Source organism: Crinia signifera, chromosome 5 (assembly GCF_055691185.1).
Source record: "Crinia signifera chromosome 5, ASM5569118v1, whole genome shotgun sequence".
Taxonomy (NCBI): Eukaryota; Metazoa; Chordata; class Amphibia; order Anura; family Myobatrachidae; genus Crinia; species Crinia signifera.
The window spans coordinates 262,979,463-262,993,693 of record NC_139221.1 but is presented as its reverse complement, the minus strand read 5'-3'; the positions used below and the strand labels follow the sequence as shown (position 1 = coordinate 262,993,693).

Sequence of the window (14,231 nt, the reverse complement as noted above, 5' to 3'; positions counted from 1 at the left end):
CCAGCAGCACCTACAGTACTGTCATTCTGACCTCTAGTTCTGCTACACAACAAAGTTCTTCCTACAGTATAAGTATGAATATTTAGCAGGAAATACCCCTTTAAAATTCTGCACTCACCTCTACCCTAGTAAATAGAAATACACAAGATTATCTCGGCAGAGTGACTGGATATTGTATACCCTGTATCACTCTGGATATACTGTATATGCATTTGAAAAAACAACATTCTCTGGTAGAGTACAGTATCTACATGTGTATACAATATACCGTTAGCATGGAACAAACGGGGGGAATAAATATTTAATGAATGTGGCTGGATATATTTTAATCACACAACTTTCTATGGATTTCGTATAAAAATGTATTGGATTAGAATTTTAAATGCAAAAAGAGAAAGATATGTTTTAAAAAATTTTTGGGGAAAATAAAAAAAGTATACAATCATTTTATTCACTTGGAAACAAATATATAGATGATATGCCAGCAAATACTATATTAGTATAGTTAAATAAATATCGTACAAATTAATATATATATTTATATGAAATCTATATTGTAAAAATAAGGATTAACTATCAATGTTTCGTAAAAGTAAGTGCTCACCAAAGCTTCCAAACACACTCTGCCATGTTGCAAAGCTACACTAGACCATTATCTCACACCAGCAAATCCAATCAGGAGCCTTCCCCAATTGTGTTATGATGTGCTTGGCCTACTCTATTGGCTGATATAACGTCATGGCCTTGGCTGCATGTATCAGTGTTTACTGGTTGCCTTGTTTGTATATCTGTCAAGTAAGCCTCAAATATATTTTTAAATTGCTTCAAAATAGTGAACTGTACCCATGTATAAGGTCTTTATTATATAACTAATTTGTAGTTGTATTAACTGTCAGTAACGTCTTAGTACCTGGTGATGTCTCATGCTCTAGGGAGCACAGTATACAGTAGGTTCAAAGAAATTGAAAAGTAATCTCATCTCCTCAGCTTGCACACACTTTGCAGTCCCCATTCGTTTATTTTAAGCATAGCTATGTCTAAATGCCAGAAGCAATCATGGCTGTCCTCTAATAACCCCATCTTAAATAGACAGATTCAAGGGGCCAAATGTAAGTAGGTGTGATTATTTTTGTAATGTAAGATTTTTTGGTCAAAAACGGCCAAATTCGATTTTTTTTTCCGAAAATGTAGTAGTAGTAGTAGTAGTAGTAGTAGTAGTAGTGTTTTCCCATCAAAAAGTATACAACTTGCAAACGTAATAGGTTTAGACTTTTCAAATCGCACCCTAAACATTACTAAAAATCATATACAAAAATTAAAAATACACCAGGACCAGGCTAGGGAGATTCACAGAACCATGCACAGATCAGTGAGTTGTTGTTTTTTTTTTTAAATAAAAAACTGTGTTTTTTTTTGGTTTCCAAAATACGGGGTGAAAAAATGATGCCTCCCCCTGGTTGGTTCCAAAAATACGGAGGACAAAAGGACTGAGGTCCCCTATATATTTTACCCAGCATTGGCCTCCAACAGCCAGCGATGTCATGCCACAGCCGGGGGGGGGGGGGGGGGGGGGGCTTTTTACACAAGGTCCCCTCGCCGAAACATGAACACCCTGGCTGGTCAAACCCCCCCGCCCCCAGGCTTAATCTTTCCCTTGGCAGTGGACATTGGGTTAATAAATGAATAAACATTTAACATTGGGTTGTGTTGTGGAACAGTCCCAGAAAGCCTCCTCTGCATTCGGGGACTTGGAGAACCACAAGTCCCAGCATGCAAAGCATTAAATAGTCCGCTGTACTCCTACTGCATAACCAATGTTACCATAATTACACACATTCACCCAGAACAGTAGAGATCTATTTACATACATGTATACACCCATTTATACACTCAAACATACATACATACTCACCTTGCCAGACTGCCTTTTCTCCATTAGGGGTTAAAGCAAAAAAAAAAAAAAAAAACACTAAACCCGAACCCCCGATCTGGAGAGCAGCCTGTGCTGGGTCCAAAATACAGGGGGACCCCCAGTCTTTTTGTCCCCCATTTTTGGAGGGAACCAGGCCTGGCCCAAGAGCCCAGTGCTGGTTTCTTAAATACAGGGGGAACCCATTACTTTTTTCACCTGTATTTGGAAAACCAGGACCAGTTCAATGAGCCCAGTGAAGCTTAGTACATCTGGCCCTTTATCTAAAAAAATTGCACCTAATTACATTTGGTACAAACTCTGCTTTAATCCATGCTAATAGAAATGGGAAGGTTTCCTCTACTGGTTATTGACGATCCCCCCAAAAAATAATGGAACCTTCGTGTCCTAAGGGACAACTATTGGATCTTGGGAACCCATTTACAATGGGTTTCTTATAAGTGGGTGCACTGTCACACATTTTCATATTAATGGAATTTTCCAACTTTACAGTCAGTGAGTTCACTATGGAATTGCCATTCTTTTTCCTTGGTGTTATATATTACCATTCAGTTGTCCTGTCATTAGCAGTATTGTAATCTCATAATGACTCTAAAACCAAGGACTCAATGGGATAAGATTTAAGTGAAAATAACCACAAGGGCATTAGGCAAAGTATTTCCTAATGGCTGTCCTGTGGCTCCTTTCTGAACCAATAAGGTTCCTGATTTGGTACCAGGGATTTAAAGCTCCTGTGGATTTTTAATAAGATGCCTTCCATAATTACGGGTTGACAGTCACCCCTGTTCCTACAATTAGGGCTCAAAGATTTATTATCTATAACTATATAGTTATCTCATTGGATCAAATCACTTGCGATATACTTCAAAGATCCCAGAATCCCAGTTGAATAGTCACGTGGTACTGACGTTTGGGATATACATGCATGTATATAAAACCCTTTGTGTAATGAAGCAGTGTATTCCTCAAAAGTTTAGAGTAGTGACTTTGGACATAGTGCAGTAATGTCATTAATATTTAGCACACTTAGTGGTACTTGTTTCCTAGAACGGCCACAATCGTGAGTGATCGTGGCTCTTAATTAAGGGACACGATCCTCACGATGTGGCCGATTTTTTACAATTTTTTCCCTTTGAATGACAGAAATCGGGTCAATCGGTCGGTCGCGACCAATTAAAATCGGCCGCGATGCGACCGACCGATTGACCCGATTTTTCCATAGACTTCAATGTTAAAAAATCTTTTAACATTGAAATCGGGAGGATCGCGTCGGTCTTGTGCCATTATAATGGCACAAGATGAGATGGACTTGATTAAGTCCATCTCACATAGGGAAAAATGATAAAAAAGGTGAAATGGGCCAATATGACCCATTTCACATTTTTTATGTGCCCGCCATGACCCCACGATAGACGTCAACCCGAAGCGTGGCGAGCGCAGCGAGCCCGCGAGGGGCGGCGGTGCGCGTCCTCCGACCTTTTCATTCCCCTACTATCCACGTCGGCGTGGAGTTGAGAATATATAGTGTGGCGAGCGCAGCGAGCCACCGAGCCCGAAGCGTGGCGAGCGCAGCGAGCCCCGCGAGGGGACGCGTATACCTGTGAAGTTATACGCGTCCCCTCGCGGGGCTCGCTGCGCTCGCCACGCTTCGGGCTCGGTGGCTCGCTGCGCTCGCCACACTATTCTATTCTCAACTCCACACCGACGTGGATAGTAGGGGAATGAAAAGGTCGGAGGACGCGCACCGCCGCCCCTCGCGGGCTCGCTGCGCTCGCCACGCTTCGGGTTGACGTCTATCGTGGGGTCTAGCCCACTTAGTAACATTTGGGGGGGCAATTGAAAATAATCAGGTGAAAAAAAAAAAAAAAATCGGGTGAAAAATCGGTCGGTCGGATCGGTCGCATCGCATGCGACCAAATCGCATGCGATGCGATCGATCCGATTTTTTATCTTCCGACCACAACGATCTAAATCGTTGTGGCCGTGCTAGGAAACAAGTACCCACTTGTTAAATAGATGTCTCATGAGTGTCCAGCATGTTCACAAGTATGATATGGCAAGAGCTCACCACTGCCACTGGATCCTGTCACTGCTAGGCCCGACAGTGACTGTAAATACTTTATTGGGAAACTTGACTGTATGCTGGATATACACTGATGAAACACATGGTTGCTTGTTGTAGCAATGTTTAGAATGTGGAAGGCTTATGCACCCTGTGTCACTAATAATGCAGACTAGTGGTAGAGTCAGGTGCTGACGTTGCATATGCAGAATACTTCATATGCAAGATACTTCAGATGCAAGATACTTCAGATGCAGGATACTTCAGTTGTAGGATACTTGCCAGGACCTCTGTTGGCCTTCTGCTGCTGCTGGTACTCCCACTGGGATTTCCCACCTTTTTCTGCAAACTTGTAATTTCTGTACATTGTTTCTTTTTGCAAACTGATCTTCCTTATGCTGTGTACACACAGTGCAATATGATTGCTAGCGATATATTGCTAGCAATATATTGCCAGCAATCATATTGCTCAGTGTCTCCTTTTCATCAGCGATGAAAAGGAGACACTGCTACGGGGCGGAGGGGGAGTGCAGCAGCAGCAGACGCTGCTGCTGTCACTTTGATGGGAGGAGGGAGGGAGCAGCGGCACGGGGCTGAAGGAGCGCAGCAGCAGCAGTAGACGCTGCTGCTGTGACTGTCACTGATGGGAGGAGGGAGGGAGCAGCGGCACGGGGCTGGGGAGATCAATGCTGATCTCCCCGGCGCTGACCTCCGTGAAGGGAGGAGGGAGGGAGCAGCGGCACTGGGCTGGGGAGATCAATGCTGATCTCCCCGGCGCTGACCTCCCGGCACAGCGATCGCCGGGGAAAGCGACCAGCAGGGAGTGCACACGGGAGCGCGCAGCTGGCGATTTATCGCCAGCTGCGCTCCAAATCACTGGCAATATGGTCGCTCAGCGACCATATTCCCAGCGATTTTACCTAATATTCCTCCCGTGTGTACACACCATTACTGTGAGCTGAGCTGTTAACCCCTCTTGTGCTGCAAGCTATATAAGTTCAGTTCTGTGCAACTCCAGTAGTACCGTACTTTTTAATACACAGTCATGCTGGCACCTGTAGTGCCACAGCTACTTTGTGCCTGCAGGCCTTTACAGTGTTTCCATTACTTTATGCTGCTGGCACTTGTAGTGCCCCAGCTTGTGGGGTTCCACATTAGCAGTTAGAATACCGACCCCAGTCAGAAGACCAGTGCCGGCATCACAATTTTTTCACAATGCCGACGCTGGAATCCCATCTGTCAGTATCCTGTGCCAGGGATTCCTCTGGGTCCAGGCTATAATATGGCTGCTTAGGGTGTGGGTAGGCAGATACATCACTGTCCTAGATCTCTGGTGCACTAGCCTCCTATTTTTTGTTAGTGACATACAACATTTGGCACATATTTAATGAATACTTAACCAATTTACTTTCTTAATTGTATTATCGTTCATTTGTTTTTATAGCACAAATGGTCTTTGGAAATGAGCACCATATTGTTACTTAACATTAGCATCCAAATGTTATTAAAGTTTTCCACTTGCTTTCATTTTATTGCAGATATTTTCCATTCGTTTGTCTCGGCTAATGTTTCAAACATTATTTCTAATTCAGCCATTGTGATATTATAGATATACTAAGTCCTGCAGAACAATTTATTTATTTACAGTTTCTTATATAGCGCAGCAGATTCCGTTGCGCTTTTCAATTTTAGACAGTGATAAAACAAACTGGGTAGCAACAGACAGACTTGGAGATAGGAGAGCCCTGCTGCAAGCTCACAATCTATAGCAGTGGTTCCCAAACTGTGTGCCGTGGCACCCTAGGGTTCCTTGGGGGACTTGCAGGGGAGCCCTGGATAGATGGTTCATGACCAATTCAGATTAATTATGACCAATGTAAAATATAAATTGTGGAAAAACAGCAGGAAATCCTGTCCAATACCACATATCAGACCCTTAGGATGAGATATACAAACATTTACTTAATTTAATATGTTTTTCCTGATTTTATCAATAAGAAACTTTTGGGCTAGGGGTGCCATGAAAAAAGAAATGATACTCGGGGGTGTAGTGATTCAAAAGAGTTTGAGAACCACTGATCTATAGGGACATAGGAGGGAAACACAAGAACAGGCATCAGTAATAGCATAGCAGTCCCACCAAGTTACAAGTCCAGAAGAAAAGATATATAATACATAAGTGCCTCAGAGGGTTATGTGTGTGGAACTTAAATATGATAGGCTTGCCTGAAGAGGTGGGTTTTCAGGGAACACTTGAAAGTTTGGAGGCTAGTGGAGAGTCTTATTGTGCATGGCCAATCCAAGTTTGTTTTCAAACCCAACCTTTGTCCTGTCTAATAAATCTTTCCGTGACACTAATGCAACTGACTTTTAAATACATTTGCATAGGCTATATTTAAAAGTCTCTGCTAATAAAGTCAAATTTTATGTATAGAAGTATTGTTGTATCTAGAAATTTGTTCCTAAAATGATTCCCCAATGGGATTATTGCGGGAATAATCATGATGCCATATTGATCATCTAGGTGACCAACATCAATAGATACTTCCATGCTACTTGTGTTTTGAACTACAGTATTTCGCACTGTCCCTAAGAGACGTCAGTATTGTCAGTCACTATGACAACACTCCCAAACAAAATGCTGCTTTACTAATGGGACATTTGGAAGCTACTTACTTACTTACACATAGCTACCCACTTGACTGATATATCACCATTTACTATGGGTTCATCTCAACCATTATCATGGGTGATTTCAACATTGCTATTGATAGCCCAAAATCTGCTGCTCATGCCTCCAAACTTCTCTCTCTAACCCCCTCTCTCGGCCTCTCCCAATGGACTGACTCCTCTACTCATCGGGAGGGCCACTGCCTTGATCTTGTATTCACTAAGCTGTGATCAGTGTCTGAATTCCTCAATACTACTTTCCCTCACTCAGATCACAATCTTATCACCTGCATGCTCTCCTCTAGTACCTCAAACTCAAAACCACTGAAATCCCTTAATCCACCTTCAAGCCCGCAGAAATATTAATGATATTAATTTTCAAGTACTCTCCTCTCTGCAACAACAGTTTGCTCCTATTTCTGCATTAACTGCTCCTGAGATGGCGGTATCACACCTAAACCCAACTCTCAAAACAGCCTTGCGTGAAGTGGCTTCAGTTACCCACCACACTCCACGTAGGCCTAGACGCCAACAGTGGCACTCTAAATTAACAAGACGCCTACAAAATCTCTCACGCAAAGTTGAGCGTAAATGGTGTAAATCTCTCAGTCCAATGGATTTCTTTACATGTAAGACTATATACCAGTCCTATAGTTATGGCTTGGAAACTACCAAACAACATATTTCCAAACTCTCATTTCTGCTCAAGCTTCTAACCCAAAACCTATTTTTAATACATTTAAATCCCTTCTCAACCCTCCCTCACCCAAGTCACCCGCCACTATCCATGCAAAAGATCTTGCTTTCTACTTCAGGGATAAGATTAACAAGATCAGAGATGAATTGGTATGCTCCAACTCAGTTGGTGATCTGCTCAATTCCATACCTGAGCCCTCTGATGCATTTACTTCATTTGATCCCACAAATGAAAATGAAGTATCTGCACTTTTCTCTTCCTCCCACTCTACTACCTCTCCTCTTGACCCCATACCCTCACAAATAAGTAAATCTCTGTCTCCTGTGCTCATCCCAATCTTAACTAAAATCTGTAACCTTTCTTTCTCTACTGGTGTCTTTCCTTCATTGTTCAAACATGCAGTAATTACTCCGATTCTGAAAAAACTGAATTCTGACCCAAGGTCTCTCTCAAACTACCATCCCATCTCTCAACTTCTATGCACCTCCAAACTACTTGAAATACTTGCCTACACTCGCCTCACACACTTTCTTAACTCGCACAACTTACTGGACCCGCTTCAGTCAGGCTTTTCGTTCCCAACACTCCACAGAGACAGCACTGACTAAAGTTGTGAATGATCTGGTCACTGCTAAGTCTAAAGGCCACTATTCACTACTAATTCTTCTAGATCTCTCTGCTGCTTTTGACACTGTTGACCACACACTTCTCATACAAACACTACAATCCCTAGGTCTTAAAGACACAGCCCTCTCTTGGTTCTCATCCTACCTATCTAACCGCTCCTTTAGTGTTAATTTCTCTGATTCTACCTCCTCTTCGTTACCTTTTTTACAGTTGGAGTACCTCAGGGTTCAGTTTTAGTTCCTCTGCTTTACTCAATCTATACCTCATCTCTTGGCAAACTAATCAGCTCTTTTGGATTTCAGTATCATCTGTATGCGGATGAGACTCAGCTCTACCTATCCTCCCCGGACCTGTCCCCATCTGTATTGTGCTTTGTCTCTTAATGCCTTTCTGCTGTTCCATCCTGGATGTCATCTTGCCACCTCAAACTTAATATTTCAAAAACAGAATTAATTATATTTCCACCAAGAAATAGTATTTACGAGCCTGATATCTCTATTGCTGTTGAGAATATGACAATCACTCCTACCTCTCAAGCTTGCTGCCTAGGTGCTGTCCTTGACTCTGAATTTTCCTTTGTACCCCACATTCAATCTGTCTCAAAATCATGTCACATGCACCTAAAAAACATATTCAAAATTCACCCTTACGTTACACAAGACACTGCAAAAGATCTAATCCATGCTCTCATCATCTCACGCATTGATTATTGCAATAGTCTCCTTATTGGCCTTCCCCAATACAGACTCTCACCACTACAGTCCATCATGAATGCAGCTGCGAGGCTGATATTCCTAGCCAGACGTTCATCGTTTGTAAAGCTACTCTGTCAGTCACTTCATTGGTTACCTGTATTCTACCGTATTCAATACAAAATTATTTTACTTACACACAAAGCCATAAACCAAACTACACCAACATACATATCTTTTCTTATCTCAAAATATCTTCCAACCCGACCTCTACGCTCCTCCCAAGATCTGCGTCTCTCATCCACACTCGCTCCCATTCCCGATTGCAGGACTTTCTTCGGGCTGCACCCACTCTGTGGAATGCCTTCCCAAGCACAATAAGACTCTCCTCCAGTCTTCAAACCTATAAGCGTTCCCTAAAAACTCATCTCTTCAGGCAAGCTTATCAAATTCCAGAAGTAACGGAACATTGCATTCTGGTGGAATCAATGCAATAAAGAATACAGTATCTATCCTCATGTATCAATGCCTATTTCCCTATAGATTGTAAGCTTGCGAGCAAGGCACTCCTACCTTTTGACTGTCTGTAAATACCCTGTTATCACTGGCTCCTTTTGTAAAGCGCAACGGAATATGCTGCGCTATATAAGAAACTGTTAATAAATAAATATATATCACTATATCTTCCATCATTTCAATGCAATATGGGTACTCTTTACCTAGATGGGCGCCAGCGATTGAAATCGCGGGCGTCGGGGGTAAAAATCGCGGGCATCGCGGGTAAATCGCGGGTACATAAAAATCTGCTACCCGCGATGACCGCGATTTTCCCATAGGGAACAATGTTAAAAAGGCTGATTGAGCGCGATTTTCATGTAAAATGCCTCAATGCCCGCGATTTGGCCATAGGAATCAATGTTAAATGGGCTACAGAGCCCAAATAGGCACAATTAACCCTTAAATGTCCCCCCAAATTTTTAACGCCACCCCACGATCCACGCCAACCCGAAGCGTGGCGAGCGCAGCGAGCCCGCGAGGGGCGGCGGTACGCGTCCTCCGACCTTTTCATGCCCTACTATCCACGTCGGCGTGGAGTTGAGAATAGAATAGTGTGGCGAGCCCGAAGCGTGGCGAGCGCAGCGAGCCCCGCGAGGGGACGCGGATACCTTCACAGGTAAACGCGTCCCCTCGCGGGCTTCACAGGTGTCCGCGTCGCCACGGACACCTGTGAAGCCCGCGAGGGGACGCGTTTACCTGTGAAGGTATCCGCGTCCCCTCGCGGGGCTCGCTGCGCTCGCCACGCTTCGGGCTCGGGGGCTCGCTGCGCTCGCCACACTATTCTATTCTCAACTCCACGCCGACGTGGATAGTAGGGCATGAAAAGGTCGGAGGACGCGTACCGCCGCCCCTCGCGGGCTCATTGCGCTCGCCACGCTTTGGGTTGGCGTGGATCGTGGGGTGGCGTTACAAATTTGGGGGGACATTTAAGGGTTAATTGTGCTTATTTGGGCTCTGTGGCCCATTTAACATTGATTCCTATGGCCAAATCGGGTCCATTGAGGCATTTAACAGTAAAATCGCGTCGGTCGGGCCATTTAACATTGATTCCTATGGGAAATCGGGTGCATCGCGTCGCGGGCATCGCGGGTACATTTATGGACGGCCGCGACGCGACCGACGCGATTTCCATGTTTAACATGGGTTTCAATGGGAAATCGCGGGCATCGCGTCGGTCGCGTCGCGGCCAGACATAAATGTACCCGCGATCACCACGACGGGCGCCCTTCTAGGTAAAGAGTACCGCAATATGTAATGATGTTAAGTAGATTGGTTTCTATGGGCAACATCACATCTTCAATAGAACTCTCACCTTAGTAAATTTGGATTGATTAGTTTTAAGATTGATATTCATCAATTAAAAATATATCAAAATTATAATTAGTTAACAACTTTAGAGCAATGTTCTTATAGGTGTGTGAGGAATGTCTAGAAGGCCTTGGGGAGAATCAGTGACCACTTCTTGTACTACTTGTTTCTGACATTCCACCCTGGCTTCCAGCGGGCCAACAAGTCTCCCGATACCAATGGCAACACTAACCGTGTTACGGCTCATGCAGGCTCAGATTTGTATAAAGTCAGAAAGGCCATGCGCCTATGGGAAATATTTCTCCTGGTGTTTGTTTAATTATTGTGCCTCTTTATCTTCCTTATGCCTGTCAGCATACAAACAATCTTTTATTCCCACCATTTGGGGTCACGGGGGCTTCAGAAAGGAGTAACAAAATAGTATTGCAGAAGTCACTTTTGTGATGTTTTTTTCTTTAAGGTTCCAGAATGTTAGATAGTTTTTAAATGACATTATTTCCGCTGTATGTACTTTTTTTTTATAGGTTTTATTTTATAACTATTTTATTTTATCTTAGATTTATGACTGATGCAGCTCGACGTGAACAAGAAACCTTAAAGAAAAAAATCCAACCCAAGCTTTCCCTGACATTGTCAAGCTCCGTATCCCGTGGAAACGTGTCCACACCACCCCGCCATGGCAGCGGCAGCCTCACCCCTCCAGTCACCCCACCAATCACTCCATCCTCCTCATTCCGCAGCAGCACCCCTACAGGTAAGGGAGCAATGATACAGCCTAATGCTCTGCATGGCATCCCTACTGCACACCTTCATATATCATACTGGTTTCTTTTTATACTGTAATACAATATAGCATTTACATATAGTTTCTTTATTTAACTATATTTGGATTCATATTTTCTCCTGTCCCCTCAAAGTGCTTGCAGCCTGTACATAATAGGTACAAAACACATGTGAGTACACTACCTTGTCACTGTGTACGCTACTTTGTCTCCAAAATGTTTCCTTGGAATTCAACAGCTATTGAAATATATTTATGAGCTCCAAAAACTTGAGTTGTACTAACAATGGTTCCACATCACAGTAGTGAAAATAAACCAAATTATGGGCCGGATGTACTTAGTCCTTAAGGGCCTTATTTTGGTTCATTATTTCTGACAAAATCCTTCTTAGATGGGCAAAACCATGTGCACTGCAGGTGAGGCAGATGTAACATGTGCAGAGAGAATTAGATTTGGGTGGGGTTTTACTTCAAAGTGAGATCTATATTGCAGTGTTAAAATAAAGCAGTCAGTATTTTCCCTGCACAGAAACAAAATTACTCACCCAAATCTAATTCTCTCTGCACATGTTACATCTGCCCCCCCTGCAGTGCACATGGTTTTGTCCATCTAAGAAGGATTTTGTCAGAAAGAATGAACCAAAATAAGGCCCTAAGAGTGATAAAGTAGAGAGTGATATACTATCAACCAATAAGTGATTGATTATTTTCTGATGTCAAATTTTATGTTTTGCTGTCATTTTTCAAAGAAAGCATGTAACATGGCAGGTAGGATCTGATTGGTTGGTATGTTAGTGACCTTCCTCTGACATTTCTGAAAGCTGTCGCAGAAGAAACCACCCTCTGCCCATAGCTACATTTCAGATTCCAACTGTCATTTTTTGGTACCGTTTTAATCAATGGAAAATAATTGGTTGTTATGATTTACAGCACGTTGCGTCAGTGCACCAATAATAAAATATATATATCCGTTTATATTATTAAATATTTCATGAAAAAGTGTCAGTTTGGTTTTCCCAATTATTATCTGTTGAAAAATGGCAAATCATTTGTAAAAGTAATGGGATAAACAACTGGAATATTGCAGTGTAAAAGCAAGAAATAGTTAGTAGAAAATTATATTCTGGATTTAACAGCTATATCTTCCTTAACATGTTGTCTTATTATCTATATAAAGTAGATAAATACATTTTTTCAGCCACACTAATACGCAGAATGCATATTATCCATTCACTAATGATGCCTCCTAATTTGCTCATATTCTCATGACTCTGGGGTCATAAGGTGCCCAGGTGGAGCACTCTTGTGGTTTCCATATCAAAACTGTCACTACAGGAGTGTTGTGTATATTTAGAATGATGCAGCTACTGTAGGACCATAGGCAGAACATTGTGGGTTGCATACTGCTGCAATATTTTGAAGGGATTCCTGTCCATAATGCTTCTAGAGAGACACCCAGGGCTGGCGCTACCACTAGGCAGCTTTAGGCATTTGCTTAGGGCGCTGGCCAATGGAGGGCGGTACTGAGCCGCCAAGGAGAGCACCGGAACTCAACTCAGCAGGGTGCAGGGTCAGGGAGCGGGGAGCAGGTGAGTAAGTGATATGAAAACCACCCCCCGCCCCTGGTCATCAGCGGCAATCTAGTACCCGAGAATTATTATTGGTGGGTGTCAGCCGCCCACTCCCCCCAGCTAGTGATTGGCAATCCCCGTGCGGCACCCCCGGCAATCCCCGCGTGGAAACCCCCCCCCCCCCGACGCCAAGAGCGCGGTAAGTACCGTGCTGTGTAAGGGTAGTGCCGTGCTGAAATCCCCTGGGGCGCAGACGGGGCTTGCACCGGCCCTGGAGATACCACTTAATTTTATGCCTCACAATATTACCCTTTTTCATTTTCTGAACAATCCTAGTTAATATTATGCCCAATAGTAGTGCCCTAGTTTAAATTATATCACATGGTAGGGTTGCCAGTACACGTACACATTTGTGGCCTAGCTGGAACAAGGCTATGCCCCATTTTTGGAATGACATTTATAGGAGCAGGACCTTATGATAAACCTCAGTTTTTGTTTTAATGGTTGTGAGAAAAGCACATTGAAAATGCACAATTTATGTAATGTTCCCAATATAAAACGTTATTACTTTCTCACTGTGCTGTCATTTTATTATTATTGGGACTTTTGACAATCCTTGTTTTCAATAGGTTTTTTTTAAATTCTGGTTTGTATTTGAAGCCACTCGCAGTAATTCTCCCACGGGTGTCTGTAAGAACAGATCGATGGTTTGATTTAACTTATTTCATTGACTCACAAAGGTAAGTAGACAGCCCGCAGACCTGCTCTGACATCCGGCCACTGCACCCCCTCTGCTGTCCAGCCACCGCACGCAGACTCATCCCTCTCGGTCTCTGTTCCCGCTACCTGATGCTGGGTACAGCATTCTCTTCCAACGGCGTGATGTCATGACATCACATTGAGCACAAAGAAAAGTAGCACACAGTCAGAGGAGGCAAGGGGCAGTGCCGCAGTTGCGGGAGCCAGCACACAGTGAATTAGCGTACAGTCAGCAGTGCCGTGGTTGCGGGAGCCACATCTCAATAAGAAAAGAGCCACATGCGGCTCAAGATCCACAGGCTGGCCACCCTTGCTGTAAAGGCTCAGCAGCTGTCATATTACACTCAGCAGCAGCTGCTGTATAAGGCTGTGTATAAAGGAGCTCAACCCATGTTCTGAATATGGACCAATACCCCCACAATAGCTGTATCACTGCACCCCTATATATCTCTTATTGGCATGTCCATATCTATCTCATGCTCCTTCCATAACTATCACTGCTCCTGCCCAGGGCCGGTGCAAGGCACCGGAGCGCCCCAGGCGAGTCGGGCTGGGGGCGCCCCGGTGCCGGGGGGG

General features: G+C 43.6%; 1 protein-coding gene across 1 annotated transcript in view; it reads left to right on the top strand.

Moving 5' to 3' along the window:
- The window catches only part of JAZF1 (JAZF zinc finger 1), a 307,932-nt gene that overhangs the window by 230,619 nt on the left and 63,082 nt on the right, over positions 1 to 14,231 (top strand). Inside the window, exon 3 of the mRNA XM_083188947.1 lies at positions 11,102 to 11,298. Within this exon, the coding sequence (XP_083045073.1) occupies positions 11,102 to 11,298 (197 nt within the window). The remainder of the gene's footprint in view (positions 1 to 11,101; positions 11,299 to 14,231) is intronic.